The 18,405-nt window shown below is 43.5% G+C and overlaps 1 protein-coding gene across 2 annotated transcripts in view; it reads left to right on the forward strand.

Moving 5' to 3' along the window:
* LOC141172476 (putative oxidoreductase YteT) overlaps nucleotides 1-18,405 on the forward strand; it is a 253,248-nt gene that overhangs the window by 233,955 nt on the left and 888 nt on the right. For both annotated transcript variants that reach the window (XM_073656744.1, XM_073656743.1), the window contains one exon: nucleotides 16,393-16,557. In XM_073656744.1, the coding sequence (XP_073512845.1) occupies nucleotides 16,393-16,557 (165 nt within the window). The remainder of the gene's footprint in view (nucleotides 1-16,392; nucleotides 16,558-18,405) is intronic.

Genomic DNA, 18,405 nt, shown 5'->3' on the forward strand with positions numbered 1-18,405 from the left:
ATGGTGCTGAGGGGGGTGTTTATATTTGCACTTTGCTAGGATTTGGATCTCTGATGAACAAGTGTGTTATTCCATGTACCACATTTTGATTACACATTTTTGTGCATATTCTTATATTGGTATAATATAACCACTTCACCCACTTTTTATCATCCATACTTAGTACACATTTTTTATTCACTTTATATAATTTCCCTGATGATTTATGTGATTCATGTAGGAATTGACGATACCCACCATGTTTGGGAAGTTACTGGTGTTTTTACATGGTTTTAAAGATGAATTTTCTCTAATAAAAAAATATATTTTTATTTATACTCGGTTTTTTTTCTGTGGATTATTTGCCTTTGGAAAATTGTTGTTAATTACTGACATGTATGTTTTATTCTGAAATGCTGCAATTCAGAGGAAAACATAATAGAGGGTGCGGCCAGAGACAAGGGGACTAGTCCAAGACGCAGGTTCCAGCCGGCTTCGCTCTGCCCACTCAGCTAGATTGACAGTTTTCAAGTCCCTACGCATGTATAGAGAGAGATCTGTCAATCTAGCTGAGCAGGCGGGGAGAAGGCAGCAGCGACCTGCCTCTTGGACCAACCCCCTTGTCTCCTGCCGCACCATCTGTTTTTCTCTCAATAAAACATACAAGGTAACTCTCCCTTTCATTTACAATGATCCTTGGAGGCAGATTCTCAGGGAGATCTATGTCCGGCCCATAGATCTTAACAGCTCATTTACGTATTAAGACAAACTTGGATTTCTCAAGAATAAGACATCGGATCTCCGATATCAAGGTATGATTTTATTCAAAACAGACAGCATAGCCAGAACAATAGACATAATTTTTAGAAAATAGCAAAAGGCAATGGTACTCACCAGCCAAGGTTTCAAGAAAAAATGCACACCAGGCTATGCTGTCTGTTTTTAATATTAAAGTAGGGACTCGCAAAACCGTGAGGACCCTTGACGATGGGTTGAGAGCTTACGTATTTTGGCCAAAATATCAACTAATACCTCATATGATATTTTTTGCACTTTTTTTATCTGCTAGGGCACGGCCAGGCCCAGTAATGGTGACCTTGTGAGTGGGGGCTTCACAACTCTGCGATGCACGGATAGGGTGCCGGGCATCCCGCCTAGTCGAATAGTAGGGGCGTGTAATAGGATGCTGGCTAGGCACGGTGCCGCGAGTGTGTGAATTGCACCCTACTGCAAGTTTCATCTGTGTGCAGTTTTAGTGCTGGGCAGTCGCCCCTCCAGTGAGAGTGGGTGAGGGCGATTGCTCATTAGCATTCTGCACCTGTGTTACCTCCTTCTAACAAAAAGGGGGCCGGCCGTGTCCTGGTGTGCATTTTTTCTTGAAACCTTGGCTGGTGAGTACCATTGCCTTTTGCTATTTTCTATGATTTTATTCAACTTTCTGTGACCTGCATGTCCATATAGACCAGTGTTTCCCAAACTCCAGTCCTCACGGACCCCACAGGTTATGTTTTCAGGATTTCCATAGTATTGCACAGGTGAGAGAATTCCTGATGCCTTGATGATACTTCCATCACCTGTGCAATACTATGGAAATCCTGAAAACATGACCTGTGGGGTCCGTGAGGACTGGAGTTTGGGAAACACTGATATAGACGGTTCAGGAGGGTTGATCCTACTGACAGATTCCCTTTAAATATTCTGTATTGTTTGCTTTAATTCATCATTCTGTCAATGTGAAGTTCAGTCACTTACAAGCCATCAGTGGCCGTTGTAGTAACTCATTCCTGGGTTTTTGCACTAATTGTTGTGTGCTTTACAGCTCTACTCATTACATTGCAGTGATTCTTTAATTGATACTTTGCATCACAGTCATAAACACATTAGCTAATGTGCTGCTGGTAGAGGAGCCACAAACGTTCACAGACACAGACTCCTACTGACAAAACAAAGGCACTTCTTATTCCAGTCTAAATGAGGGGTGTGCAGGAACTAAGAGGTGCATGTTACTTAATAAATTTGGCACTTCTTCTCTTTGGCATGCGCCTCACCAGAAATGTTACTCCCGTCAAGAGAATTTCTGGCACTTTTGTGGAATTTGATGGACGTGCATAGCTGCGCCCTAGGGTCAGACTGCCCATCTGGCAATTCTGGCAGTTGCCAGATGGGCTGGTACCTGCGCTGGGCCGCTTTGTCACTTGGTGTCTCCTGGTATCTTCTGCTGCACAGGGATCAACGCCGCACCCTTTCTCCCAGGAGCCCCACGTGACCTCCTTTTCTTCATATTCACTTTATGCACGTGAAGGATGAAAGAGGAGATGACGCCTCAACACGATCATTACCTATGACCAGCCTCGCAGGCTGAGGTATGCAGCTTCCACACACTGAAGAGCAGCAGCACGTTAGTGTAGGAACTTTTTCCCGGTGTGCAGGAGGATGTGTTAGGTGAAATGCTTGTCCTCTGTTCTGTCCAGCAGCTCCTGCCTCTGATCTGCTGCTCCCATCTTGCTACACATGATCTTCGGCATGCGAGCCATGGAACATGACGTCACTGCCATATTCCCCCAGTCAAGGGCATGCCTACGTCAGCTGACGGCCTCTGATTGGCCAGCGGCGTATATGACAGAATAGGGAGCCGGCTGGTTCCTTGGGTCGAAATACATTTCAGCTGGATGTACGCCGTTGTTGTGAGACCCCTCCAACTCTGGGCCCCGGTGCAGCTGCATCGGTGTTATGTCTGCCCATGCCGTTACTGATCCCTGTGGCACCCCACTGTTAACTGTGAACCAATCTGAGTGTGTTCCATTATAACCACTTTCTCTTTCCTACCACTGTGCCAGTTGTTAACCCAGTTACCCATATTTTCCCCTTGTCCCATTGCCCTCACTTTATGTACCAATCTTTTGTGCGAGTCTTCATTAGAGCCTCTGGTGGTGAGGATAGGCTGGGCTGCCGGTAGACACCAGGTACCAATCCAGGACAGTCCCGGAGACTGCAGCAGCAGACCGGAGGGTCAGAGGCGCAGGTACCAGGTACAGGAGGACGAAGACAAGGATGAGGTCAGACGGTCTGAGGTTGGGGCAGGCAGCACAGGTTCAGGATACATAGTCGAGGTCAGGAGTAGAGAGATCAGACATGACGGAGATACGAGCCAGGTCAACAACGGGAGAAACAAAATACTTCTGAACTATCAGGACACTAGTAGAACAAACTTATTTATTTATTATGATTTGCTTGTATAGCGTTATCATATTCCCCAGCGCTTTACAGACATCATCATCTCTTTCCCCAATGGGACTCACAATCTAAATTCCATATCAGTATGTCTTTGTAGTGTGGGAGGAAGCCGGAGAACCCGGAGGAAACCCATGCAAACACAGGGAGAACATACCAACTTTCAGATGTTGCCCTTGGTGGGATTTGAATCCAGGACCACAGTGCTGCAAATCTACAATGTTAACCACTGAGCCACCGTGCTGCCCTGGCTAGAACAGACTAGGAGCCAATGTGTGGGCCAAGAGTGGTGGGAGCAGCTGCCTAATATAAAGCCTGCTTGCACGGGTTAGGCTAAGGAACCTAATCTCTGCAGGACACAGCAGGGTTAAAGGGGAACCTGTCACCATTTATGCCCCTTATGAGATTAGGCCACCACCTTTCAGCCCTCATATACAGCATACTAATATGCTGTATATCTGCCCCCAATCCAGCCTGCAAGACAAGAAAAACACCTTTTATTATACTCACCTGCGGGGCAGACTGGTCCGAGGGGTGTCGCTGGTCTTGGTCCAGCACCTCTCTTCTTGCGATGCCGTCCTCCTTCTGAGTTTCGTGTGGATGATGCATCCTACGTTATCCACACAGTCTCCCCGGCATCACACTCCTGCGCAGGAGTACTTCTCTGCCCTGACTAGGGTAGAGCCAAGTACTGCAGTGCTCCCCTGGGCTGTCCAGGTCACAGCTGTGGGAGGAGATCGTGGCCATGTTTGTGAAGCCCCCAGTGTATGCTGCGGGCTCCGTTTCCCCCCTGTCATCGCATACACTGCTCAGTGCGTGCAATGACAGGAGCTGCCAGGGAGAGGAGGTTCCGGGTGAGATGAGTATCTGCGGCGGCGAGCGGTGATCGCAGCCTGTCATCAGTGCTACAGTACAAGCTGCAGATCACCACGAACCTGTTCAGCGCACAGCAGGGAAATCATCCATCTGCTATCCTCTGAACAGACAGAATAGGACGCCACGCTGCGTGGGAGCGCCGGGAAGGTAAGTACAAGTGTTTGGATTTTTTTTTCTATGCATTGAGTATATGGGCACATATTCCAGGATGGAGGGGCCATATACTGGGATGGAGGAGCCATATACCAGGATGGAGAGGCCATATGCCAGGATGCTCTATATGCGGCACATTATACTGTGGGGCACTATATGGGGTCATTATACTGTGGAGCACTATGTGAGGCTCATTATAGTGTGGGGCACTATATGGGGCCATTAAACTATGGGGCACTATATGGGGCCATTATACTGTGGGGCACTATATGGGGCCATTATACTGTGGGGCACATTATACAGAAGGATGGGTGGCTCTGATAAGCGTTGTAGTTACTGACTACCGCTCATCACAGCCGCCAGGTCTTGTGGAGCGCAGCGGGACCCGGAGTGACTGCTGCTACGGCTTATGGAGCTTGGTTCTCTGAACGAGCCTCCATAGCCTTTGGACGTCTGATTCGGGAATCGTTGTGGGAACGCCATGGACTACGTGGGACCTGCATGGGAACTTTTTGTTTTCGAATAAATTGGTGAACTAGGGACAGTTTCGTGTCTTTATTTCTCTCGTTTTATTTTTTTCCAGGTTCCATTTCTGGACTACATTGGACCTGGATGGGTTTTTTTTTTTTTTTTCAAAAATAAATTGGTGAACCAGAGAAAGTGTCGGGGAGTCTTTATTCAAATAAAATTTTTCTGTCTGTGTTCTTTTTCCATTACTTGTGAAAAGAAAAGAAAGGGCGCATGTGTAGACTCACAGGGCTATTTGCTTAATTTAAAAAGTGCCAGTACACTCACCTGTGAAGGTTGTGTACGTCTACACAACCAAGATTAAGCGTGTAATTAATGAGGCTCCGGGTCACCTCTATTTGTAGTACCGTCCTGTCGGTGTTTGCCTCGCAACTCCGTGCTCCTCAAGTGGTCACACGATCCTGCTGGACCAGATACCACGTCACCGCAGGTCCTCAGTAGTTTAACCCGGTGGTTGGATACCGCAGGTCCTCAAACATCCAAATAAACCAGGCCGCTCCTGCCGCTTTAGCTCCGCATGGAGATATCTCACAAGTAAACAATGGTGCAGCGGTCTCAGGGAGCGCCAAAGGAATACTGGACAATTTAGTAGATGTCAACCGACTTTTATTCTTCCTCCAATACCACTGCCACAACGCGTTTCAACGGTCTATTCCTATTTATTTTTTTACAAATAGGAAGTTTTTACTAAGAATTGTGATTTTAAGAATCCATGTAGGGATTTTTTAGTGCACAATGCTGTTTCCAGGGGAAATAAGAGGTTAATTGGTTAAGAATGTATTATATGGAGTTTTTCAATGAAAGGGTTAATTGATTACAACACGTGGTCTAAATTTTGTAAAATACCACCCCTTTATAAAGCTGTCATTGTAACATTCCCCGTTACCCCACCTGATGAAGACGGCTTAGACCGTTGAAACGCGTTGTGGCAGTGGTATTGGAGGAAGAATAAAAGTCGGTTGACATCTACTAAATTGTCCAGTATTCCTTTGGCGCTCCCTGAGACCGCTGCACCATTGTTTACTTTTTCCATTACTGGGTTAGTAATAGGGTTGTCTGAGAGATGCCTCTCCATTACTAACCACAGGACTTGATGCTAGATGTGATTTTTGACAATTCACAGCTGTCATCAACCCCAATTACCATTACCCTGATTACACCCTGATTGAGTGGTTTAATTGATGACTCTGCTCCTTCTACTTCTATGGGAGCAGTGGTGTAATGTGTGACTCTTCTCCGTCCAAACTATCTTCAAAGTTATATATTTTCTATTGCTAGATTATTTATAACTCACAATGTAATGTTTCGTTAAAAAAGTATGCAGCCCTTTTTTAAATGCGGCTCTAGTGTCTGCCATTACTATCTGTTGTGGTCGTCATTCCACAGTCTGACTGCTCTAACAGTAAAGAACCCTTTCTTATTTAGCTGCCAGAATTGATTTTCCTCCACGTGTAACAAATGTTCCATTACGCTTTTTAAGGTCCTACAAAGTGATAAGTCATGTGCCAGTTCTATGCATTGACCACATATATATATATATATATATATATATATGTAAATGAGATCTTGTAATAATCTAGTTTCTGCCTTTGAACTGACTCTAAATTTCAAATATCTTTTTTAAAATCTAGAGCCCAAATTGGATCCCATATCCAAGATATGGTCTTGAATCTCCGGATTTTATCTCTCATTTGATAAATCCTAGAAGCTTGTTTGCTTTTGAAGCTGCTTCCTGACTTCCTTCCCATGCTGACTTCCATGCGGTCTTCTCTATACCGTTCTGTTCCTATTTTCCAATGGTATGTCACCCAAGCTACACCAGCTACCCCCCACTTTCATTTATGACCTTGTTTACTCAGTCTTTGAGTATCCAGCATCTGGTTCAATCTAATCAGCTGATCAAGATGAGCACAGACCACTCCTCTGTGGGTCACAGCTGAATGCATTCTGTTACAAATATATTGTGGGCCAGGAGTCTGTTAGGCTTTAGTCTGTGTCCATCACCTTAAGTGTCCATTAGCTGAAGTGTCTGAAATTTGAATTAATCCTGAATTGAACCTGAAGGGAACTGGATACTAAGTCACAGTAAACAATGTTTGTGTTAGTTTTCACTCTCACCCCCTTAATCCTTCACTTCTTACAACCACCCCTAATCCCTACACCTAGTAATGAACTCTTCATCTCTCCCTCCATTCTCCCCACCCATCTCACCACCCTCTCAGAGCTATTCCTCAACATACAATCCTTTGTCTCCAAACACAGACAGTCACCTCATGCCTTCTCCTGCTCCCACCTACTAGCGCGTTCTCTGCTCCTCCTTACTGCCGGCGACATCTCTCCACATCCCGGTCCTCCTCACCACATCCCTACACTCACTTCCACCTCCTACCCACGATCTATCCCAAACTCTCGTAACCCTTCTAACCTTATACCCATCCGCCCAGCCCCCGCTTCGCCAGTCCCTCTAACAGGAGCTCTATGGAACGCTCGCTCCGTCTGCAACAAACTTTCCTACTTTCACGATCTCTTCATCACTAACAAGCTTTCCTTCCTCGGCATCACTGAAACCTGGCTCACCCCCTCTGACACAGCGTCTCCTGCTGCACTTTCGTATGGCGGATTCCACCTCTCCCATACCCCCCACCCCACCGGCAAGCACGGTGGAGGAATAGGTTTCCTTCTCGCTGAAAACTGCTCCTTCACCCATATCCCACTGCCGCCCTCAATTACTCTCCCCTCTTTTGAAGTGCACTGCGTGCGCATCTACTCCCCCTCCAACCTCCAACTGGCTGTCATTTACCGCCCCCCAGGATCAACCACCACTTTCTTTGACCACTTCACCATTTGGCTACTTCATTTCCTCTCCGTTGACATCCCCACTATCCTCATGGGCGACTTTAACATCCCCGTTGACACTTCCCTCTCACCTGCCTCTAAGCTTCTATCCCTCACTTCATCCTTCAGTCTTACTCAGTGGTCTTCCACACCCACCCACAAAGATGGCCACACACTGGACCTCATCTTCACCCGCCTCTGTTCCCTATCTAACCTCTCTAACTCATCTCTCCTTCTTTCTGACCACAACCTACTCACATTCTCTTCTCTCTCCTCCCCGGGGCAACAATCCCCACTCCACAAACTTGTGTACCCTCGCAGAAATCTCAAACACCTTGACCTACACTCACTCTCTGAATCCCTCCTCCCTCTTACAGACATTAGTTCCTTACATGATGCAGATGTTGCTGCCACTTTATACAACACCACAACCGCTGCAGCTCTCGATTCGGTCGCCCCCCTCACACATACCAAGGCTCGCACAATCAACAGACAACCCTGGCACACCAGCCTAACTAAAGAACTGCGACGGGCCTCCAGGGTTGCTGAGCGTAGATGGAAAAGGTCCCACTCCAATGAGCACTTCATCGCATTCAAACATTCCCTCATTACCTTCAAGTCCACACTCACTGCTGCAAAACAAACATACTTCGCATCTTTCATATCCTCCCTGTCTCACAACCCCAAACAACTATTCAACACCTTCAATTCTCTCCTGCGTCCCCCAGTGCCTCCTCCCTCTCCTCTTATTTCAGCTGAAAACTTTGCCTCATTCTTAAAGCAGAAGATTGACACCATCAGGCAAAGCTTTTGCCTAAAGCCCCCACTGCCCCTCCCCACACCTACTCAACCCTCTTCCTCCAAAACCACCTTCTCCACCATTTCTGAAGATCAACTTTCCTCTTTACTCTCCAAATCACACCTCACGACCTGTAAACTTGACCCAATCCCGTCCCACCTCATCCCAAACCTTACCACTATCTTCATCCCAGCCCTAGCCCACCTCTTCAACATGTCACTAACAACTGGTGTCTTCCCCTCATGCTTCAAACATGCCTCAATCACACCCATCCTCAAAAAGCCCTCCCTTGACCCATCCTCTGTGTCTAGCTATCGCCCCATATCACTTCTCCCCTATGCCTCAAAACTACTGGAACAACACGTCCATTCTGAGCTATCCTCCCACCTCTCCTTCTGCTCCCTCTTTGACCGCCTACAATCTGGTTTCCGACCGCACCATTCTACTGAAACTGCACTGACTAAAGTCACCAAAGACCTACTAACCGCCAAATCTAAGCGACACTACTCTGTCCTCCTCCTCCTAGACCTGTCATCTGCCTTTGACACAGTGGACCATTCCCTCTTACTACAGACTCTCTCATCTCTCGGCATCACAGACTTGGCCCTATCCTGGATCTCCTCATACCTAACAGACCGGACATTCAGTGTCTCCCACTCACAGACCACCTCCTCATCTCGCCCCCTATCTGTCGGTGTCCCCCAAGGTTCAGTTCTAGGAACCCTACTCTTCTCCATCTACACCTTAGGCCTGGGACAGCTCATAGAGTCTCACGGCTTTCATTATCACCTCTATGCTGATGACACACAGATCTACCTCTCTGGACCCGATATCTCCTCCTTACTAACCAAAATCCCACAATGTCTGTCTGCTATTTCATCCTTCTTCTCTGCCAGAATTCTAAAACTTAACATGGACAAAACAGAATTCATCATCTTTCCGCCATCTCATTCAACCCCCCCAACTGACCTATCTATCAACATCAATGGCTGCCCACTCTCCCCAGTCCCTCAAGCTCGCTGCCTTGGGGTAACCCTGGACTCTGAACTCTCCTTCAAACCACATATCCAAGCCCTTTCCACTTCCTGCCAACTCCAACTCAAAAATATCTCCCGGATCCGCACATTCCTCAGCCATGAATTTGCAAAATTTCTAGTGCACGCCCTCATCATCTCCCACCTTGACTACTGCAACCTCCTGCTCTGTGGCCTCCCCTCTAACACTCTCGCACCCCTCCAATCTATCCTAAACTCTGCTGCTCGACTAATCAACCTGTCCCCCCGCTATTCCCCGGCCTCTCCCCTCTGTCAATCTCTTCACTGGCTACCCATTGCTCAGAGACTCCAGTTCAAAACCCTAACCATGGTATACAAAGCCATTCACAAGCTGTCTCCTCCATATATCTCCGACCTAGTCTCCCGGTACTTACCTGCACGCAACCTCCGATCCTCACAAGATCTCCTTCTCTACTCCCCTCTTATCTCCTCCTCCCACAATCGCATACAAGATTTCTCCCATGCTTCCCCCCTACTCTGGAACTCTCTACCCCAACGTATCAGACTCTCGCCTACCGTGGAAACCTTCAAAAGGAACCTGAAGACCTACCTCTTCCGACAAGCCTACAGCCTGCAGTAACCCTCTCTCCACCATACCGTTGCACGACCAGCTGTACCCCGACCTACTGTATCCTCACCCATCCCTTGTAGATTGTGAGCACTTGCGGGCAGGGTCCTCGCTCCTCCTGTACCAGTCGCTGTCACATTGTGTTCAAGATTATTGTTATTGTTCTTGTATTATACCCCTTTTTCACATGTAAAGTGCCATGGAATAAATGGCGTTATAATAATAAATAGTAATAATAATAATTTAGTACTGCTGTTCAGCTTATTTGCAATCAGAATACCCAAGTCCTTCTCCTGTTCTGTAATCTCTAATATATTTACATTTAATCTATATGCAGCAGTACGATTACTCCCGTTGCGGTGCATTACTCTACATTTATTAACATTAAACTTCACCTGCCATGTGTTTGCCCCTGCAGGAATCTTTTCCAGATCATTTTATAATATTAAAATGTCAGAGGTTAATAATCAACATATGCCGTTTGAGGGGTGCTTTGATCCATTGGAAAAGGTAGGCATATCCAGCCATTTTTTGGATAAAAAAAATGTAAAAAAAAATTATTAGTAGAATTGAATAAAAACAGAACATTTTGGAAAAGGTCTCACATTTTTTTTGTAGCACTGGGAATGTTCTGTTTTTATTGAATTCTACTAATAAAATTATTTTGAAATTTTTTATCCAAAAAAAACGGCTGGATATCACTATCTTTTCCTATTGCTACCACCAAGCAGGAGTGGTTTTTCATCTGAGCTGAGGATTCGCTGGCTAGTTCAACGTGGGTGAGCTGGATCACTCTCTTTTATTTGTTGTCTTAATCCATTACTTTTAGATTCAGAACAGCTGCAAAGTTAAAATAATTTTTACTTAAAGGAAATCTGTCAGCAGTTTTTTTTGCTATTTCATCTGAGAGCAGCATAATGTAGGAAAAGAGACCCTGAATCCAACGATGTATCACTTAGTTTACTGGGTATCTCCACAAAAAAAGAGAGAAAGGAAGACAGAGAGCGCACCAATTTAAGTGTAGTATATAGCGGTAATATGAATATTTATAATGGTCTTTTGCACTCACCTTTATTTGGTCTTGGAATTCAGCTTACTGATCTCTAAGGATCACAAAGAAAGGGATTTTCTCCTTTCAGTTGGTTTGCTGCATACACCTGGTGACTATTCAATAGCCCTGCTCGGGTTATCATAGGAAAGAGATTTTGACAATAATGTTCATCCAGGCCAAATGCGCTCCCAAGAAGCCAGTGAATACTGTGGGGATATATTCTCCAAACGATCTTTATTCCTCAAGTAAATACAACGCGTTTCGATAAGATTATGTCTTCCTCAGGTATATTCTCAGAAATTTTTAAGATACAACTGCTTCTTAAAGGAAGCAAAAGCACAGTTTTGTGTGGGGGATGTGTTCCACACAAAGCAGACACACCCATTCCCTTAGACATCAGTAATACTATAAAATCCAATTCATCAATCCACAAAAAGTCTTAAAAGTATAAAATATACTAGTTAATAACGCTTATGTTATGTTAAATACTTTGTTAAAAGATATGTAAATGAATATTGTCCAAACCTATAAAAATGAATGTCCCAAAAAGGAAAAAAACAAACACAAAAAAAACCCCACAATAAATACCTTACTTTTAAAACACTAGAAAACTACACTTATGAAACCCTATTAAAAATTATTTTTTATATATAAATATAAATATAAGACTTTTTTTTATTTCAGAATAACCTTTTGCATGTTTTCTTATACACCTTCTGTAATATCATTCAGCCCGTCAGGGTACAGCGTCCCCAGTCTAAATATCCAGAAGGATTCTTTTCGGTTCAATCTTTCCACATGATTTGAGCAATCAGCTGGTATTTGTTCGACTGGTTTCACAGTTCTATGAAAATTTTTGTTATGTTTAAAGCATAATGTCTAGATAGACTGTGCTTCAAGAATCCATTTTTTGTGTGTTTGCCTGTGGCCATTCATACGTGTTCTGAGCGTCTGTGTGGTACGACCCATGTATTGAAGGCCACAGGTACAAGTAATAACATATACTACAAAGTCGCTATCATAGGAAAGCCTCTGTGTAATTTGGATTCGTTCTCCTGTATTATTTGACAATATGGAATCGGTATTATGATCGATAATTTTACATCAGCAGCATTTTTTATTATGGCATTTAATGACTCCTTTTTTATTATTAATATGAAGATTTTTTTCTATGATCCATTTTTTGATGTTCCCCCTGACCAATTTGTTTAAGGTTGCTGGGGGCAATGATACCTTTTATAGTTTGTCCCCTTTGGAAAGTTATATTTGGCTTTTGCGGTAATATTTTTTTCAAATATACATCCCTTTTTATTAGGTACCAATATTTATTCAAAATTTTTCGAATCTCTGTATTATACGCTGTTACAAAATTATACCGCCATTTGTTATTTATCAATACACTTTCATTTTTGCCTGTTTTATTTTCTTTATTTTTATTTTTGTTTTTAATCAGGCACTCATCCTGTGTTTTTTCAAGTTTGCTGAATAAGCACTCATTACCAGTCTCTTTGGGTACTTTTTGTCCTCAAATCTATCAATAAGTATCTTCGATTGCTCTATATAGTCCTCTTTGGATGTGTTATTCTTTCTTATCCTGTGGAATTGGCTGAAAGGGATATTACATTTCCATTTCTTGCAATGTTCGCTGCGATAGTCTAAAAACTTGTTCACAATTCAGGGTTAGCTGTATCTCCAGCAGCTCGGGACCGCGATGGGGACTCGGGTAGCCCCAAGTTTCGCTAATCTATTTATGGGGCTATTCGAGTCCTCATCGCCTATCTGTCAAAGACCATACAGTGCACATGTAGTGCTATATCGTCGCTATATAGATGATCTGGTAATTATATGGAGAGGTAGTGAGAAAAAAGCAGCAGAATTTATAGATAAAATGAATGCTAATAAGTGGGGTATAACTTTCACTGCGAAAGTGAATAAGGAAAAAAATGATTTCCTGGATCTTGAGCTATCACATGCCAATAAAAGAATTATTAGAAAAACCCATTTTAAAAAAACTGATACAAATGGGTTTTTAGACTATCGCAGCGCACATTACAAGAAATGGAAATGTAATATCCCCCTTAGGTTCACGCTAAGAACTGAAATGTCGCCATTATAGGCTATTAAAAGTCAGCCTTTTATTCTATTTTTTCTACTTCTGTACTGTCTCCTTTTACCTATCTTTTATCTAGCTATCTCTTATCTGTCTATTTAGCTATTTTTTATCTAGCTCATATCTATTATCTATCTATATCTTATTTATTTATCTCTTTATCTGTCTAGCTCTCTCTCTATATCTTATCTACCTATCTATATCTCTATATCTTATCTACCTATCTATCATTATCTACTGATCTATTATCTATCCCTTATCTATTTATCTATCTATATCTTATCTATCTATTTATCTCTTATCTGTCTATCTATCTATCTCATATCAATCTATCTATAATCGATCTATCTATCTCATATCTATCTGTAATTGATCTCTCTCTTATCTATATATCTATCTGTATCATATATACTACTGCGATATATACCTCTATCATATCTATCTTTCTCTGTTACTAATGTCTTTCTTTACATAGTTTGTATAAAAAAAACAAGTACAAAATACTTCCATAACTCTTAGATGAGAGAAAATACAGTACAGACCAAAAGTTTGGACACACCTCATTTAAAGATTTTCCTGTATTTTCATGACTATGAAAATTGTACATTCACACTGAAGGCATCAAAACTATGAATTAACACATGTGGAATTATATACTTAACAAAAAAGTGTGAAACAACTGAAAATATGTCTTATATTCTAGTTTCTTCAAAGTAGCCACCTTTTGCTTTGATGACTGCTTTGCACACTCTTGGCATTCTCTTGATGAGCTTCAAGAGGTAGTCACCGGAAATGGTCTTCCAACAATCTTGAAGGAGTTCCCAGAGATGCTTAGCACTTGTTGGCCGTTTTGCCTTCACTCTGCGGTCCAGCTCACCCCAAACCATCTCGATTGGGTTCAGGTCTGGTGACTGTGGAGGCCAGGTCATCTGGAGTACCACCCCATCACTCTCCTTCTAGGTCAAATAGCCCTTACACAGCCTGGAGGTGTGTTTGGGGTCATTGTCCTGTTGAAAAATAAATGATGGTCCAACTAAACGCAAACCAGATGGAATAGCATGCTGCTTAAGGATTCTGTGGTAGCCATGCTGGTTCAGTATGCCTTCAATTTTGAATAAATCCCCAACAGTGTCACCAGCAAAGCACCCCCACACCATCACACCTCCTCCTCCATGCTTCACGGTGGGAACCAGGCATGTAGAGTCCATCCGTTCACCTTTTCTGCGTCGCACAAAGACATGGTGGTTGGAACCAAAGATCTCAAATTTGGACTCATCAGACCAAAGCACAAATTTCCACTGGTCTAATGTCCATTGCTTGTGTTCTTTAGCCCAAACAAGTCTCTTCTGCTTGTTGCCTGTCCTTAGCGGTGGTTTCCTAGCAGCTATTTTACCATGAAGGCCTGCTGCACAAAGTCTCCTCTTAACAGTTGTTGAAGAGATGTGTCTGCTGCTAGAACTCTGTGTGGCATTGACCTGGTCTCTAATGTGAGCTGCTGTAAACCTGTGATTTCTGAGGCTGGTGACTCGGATAAACTTATCCTCAGAAGCAGAGGTGACTCTTGGTCTTCCTTTCCTGGGGTGGTTCTCATGTGAGCCAGTTTCTTTGTAGAGCTTGATGGTTTTTGCAACTGCACTTGGGGACACTTTCAAAGTTTTCCCAATTTTTCGCACTGACTGACCTTCATTTCTTAAAGTAATGATGGCCACTCGTTTGTCTTTACTTAGCTGCTTTTTTTCTTGCCATAATACAAATTCCCACAGTCTATTCAGTAGGACTATCAGCTGTGTATCCACTAGACTTCTGCACAACACAACTGATGGTCCCAACCCCATTTATAAGGCAAGAAATACCACTTATTAAACCTGACAGGGCACACCTGTGAAGTGAAAACCATTTGCAGTGACTACCTCTTGAAGCTCCTCAAGAGAATGCCAAGAGTGTGCAAAGCAGTCATCAAAGCAAAAGGTGGCTACTTTGAAGAACCTAGAATATAAGACATATTTTCAGTTGTTTCACACTTTTTTGTTAATTATATAATTCCACATGTGTTAATTCATAGTTTTGATGCCTTCAGTGTGAATGTACAATTTTCATAGTCATGAAAATACAGAAAAATCTTTAAATGAGAGGTGTGTCCAAACTTTTGGTCTGTACTGTATGTTGGTGTGACCCCTGGCCTAAATGTGAGCAGTGACACTATTGTGCCTTAAAGAGAATCTGTCACCACTTTGGAGATATCAGACCTCTGCTATGGGCATACAGAGTATAGAAAAGTAAATCTATACATACCTGTATGGCCCATGGTAGAGGTTTGATTGCACAGAAATCTGTTTTTATAAACAGGGCCGGGAGGAAGCAAAGCGCGCTCTATGTGAGCTCTATGTGAGCGGCACTTTGCACATGCCCGGCACAAGAGGGAGCACAGTGCACGTCACAGGGTCCTGTGATGTGCAAGGGAGGGGGGGGGGATATGGTAACTAAGCCTATAGGCGGGGATTTGGGGGAATAATAAGCACATAGGCGGGGATTTCTTGGCGTCCCCCGGACACCAAGCCTGTGGAAGACGGAGTTAATAAAAACAGATTTCTCTGCGATCAAACCTCTACTATGTGCCATACAGATATGTATAGAGTTACTTTTCTATAACCTGTATGCCCATAGTAGAGGTCTGATATCTCCAAAGTGGTGACAGATTTCCTTTAAGGCCCATCTACACATTAGACCTGACAGGACCTGATGACCACCTGATGTCTTTTGGGGCTTACCAACTCTCTTCTGACAGATGATGTTGGGTACAGAAGGATCAAGCAGATGGAATTTCAATGCCAGATCCTTTTGCTTTCATGAAACATAAGCTACTTCCTGAGAAGTTCTCCTCTCTCCCCATTCAAAATACATCTTATTCCCTGCAGCTGATCTTCTGGGTCTATTAGGCCACATTCACATGTTCAGTTTTTGGTGAGTTTTTTTACCTCAGTACTTGTAAGCCCAAACCAGGAGAGGGTGATAAATACAGAAGTGGTGACGTGTTTCTATTATACTTTTCCTCTGATTGTTCCACTCCGGATTTTGGCTTACAGATACTGATGTAAAATACTGAACATGTGAACGTGGCCCCAGCTTTTGGAGAGGCTGGGGGCCATAAGCTCATTGTGAGGTTCATATTTAGCCATGACAAGTATACGGATATTTTGTTTGTTCCAGGGTGAAATACGCATCTGTGGAAGGGGTCCTATAGATGTGTTTGACTTTGTGACCAGTAAGAAGACACAGCATCTAGCAAAGATTATATCATTCATGCCTGCGCATCTGAGCTCACACGGTGGAGCCGACTACTACCTCATTGATAGTTTCATCTCTGCAGTCTCTGTAAGTACTAAATCATCTATATAAAGTGGGGGCAACCACTGGCCAATGCTGGATACAGTTGTAGTCTCATTTATGTACATGAAATAAAAAACTTATTGTAAGCTTTTGGTATATTTTACTTTATTTTAAAGGGATCTTTTACCATTTTTTTCCTGTTGAACTGGATACACGATGTAACAGCGGCTGTAAAGCGGAATAAAACATTTTTTTTTTATTTCTCCTTCTTATGAGTTGCCCAATCATAAGCAGGGAGCAACACAGTAGAAAAAGAACACGCCCCCCAGCATAGCTTAGGTTTCTCAGTGTGTGAGATGTAAGGATACAGCTCTGATCTCCTGGTCTAACCTCCTGTATGATTAGAAAATGCTGAGCGATTAGTGCACAGATGACTTTTAACATATCAGCTCTTGTGGAGACTGGAAACCATTTTTCTACGTATTATCCCTTTTGAGTACCAAGGGATATATTTGTCCCATATGTTTAAACTACAGATAATTAGATTGAATCAATGTATGGTCCTCAAAGGGCTGGAAAGCAACAAACACCTTATCAGGACGGGCATCAGTGGCTATGGGGGCCGTTATAATCCATGGAGGAAACCACTTTTGCCCCATTTTATGCCAAATCCCAATGTGAATTTTCAGAAATTTTCCTATCTAAAGACCAGTCTAGTATAATACAGTAAATAGAAGTAAGTAGTTGTAGTCTCACAGACACAGATAAAGAGAGAGCGGAGGGGGAGAGAGCCGAGACCTCTGAATTGCTAGGAGCATACAAAACACCAGAAAGAGACCCCGCTCATAAAACTAATTGCTTATTGCTAGGGTATTCTATCACTGGTTGGTTGATGGGAGTCCGACCTCTGGGACCCCACTCATCTAGAGAATAAAGAGACTGCAGTGTTGATTGAATATTACTGCTGTTTTTAGACTGGTACTCCCAGCCAGTGGCATTCCCTACATAGCCACGGCACCTCTGTAGGGGTAAAGATTATGAAGTGCACATGGCTCACGATTAGCTCTCTAACTCCTTAAAGGGGTTTCCAGTCTTAATCTACAAGTCACTTTCTGTGACTGCAGAGTTGTGAATCCTCACATTTTGCATATTTCGTTCTGCGAGAATTCACCGGTGCCGGGAGCGGGCGGTCATATGACAGCAAGTATGCAATTTGCAAACTTCTGGCCACTTTCCAACTAGACTGTATCCCTCAGTACACTTGCATTGAGTGAGGCTGCACCCATCTAGTTGGCATGTGACCGCATGTATGTAAATCACATATCTGCAGTCACTTTCCTGGCACTAAAGATTCGTCACAGTGTGCGTGCAATGTGAGGATTCACAAGTCTGCAGTCATATAGCGTAAGTACAGACTTGTGGCTTAAGACCAGACAACGCCTTTAAAGGGGTATTCCTGTTTCAGAGTGCATCTGTCCCCAAGTGCAATTCGTTGATCACCCTCCTCAGGTTCCAGAGCTGAGTCTTTGACGCTGCTCCCAGTGTCTCTTAGGTCCCCTTCACATGTCCGTGTTTTAGCTATGAGTGGCATGTGTTTTTTTCACGGTAACCATTATAACCTATGGGGCTGCTCACATGTCCGTGTCCGGAGGCACGTCCGTTTTTTTTACCAGCAGCACGGATGACTAGGGCCAATACAAGTCTATGGGTCTGTGTAAAACACGTAGAGCACATGGGTGGCATCTGTGTGCTGTAAATGTTTAACATTGCAAAGTATAGGAGAAGCTTTGGAATTCATTTTTCTTAAGCCATAACGGAAAGAATGGATGGCACACTGATGGCACACTGATCCAAAACACTGATGACACGGGTACCATTTTTTTCACTACTGGT

The sequence above is a fragment of the Phyllobates terribilis genome, unplaced genomic scaffold, assembly GCF_046119375.1.
Source record: "Phyllobates terribilis strain yellow unplaced genomic scaffold, ASM4611937v1 Scaffold_12__6_contigs__length_324123572, whole genome shotgun sequence".
Lineage (NCBI taxonomy): Eukaryota > Metazoa > Chordata > Amphibia > Anura > Dendrobatidae > Phyllobates > Phyllobates terribilis.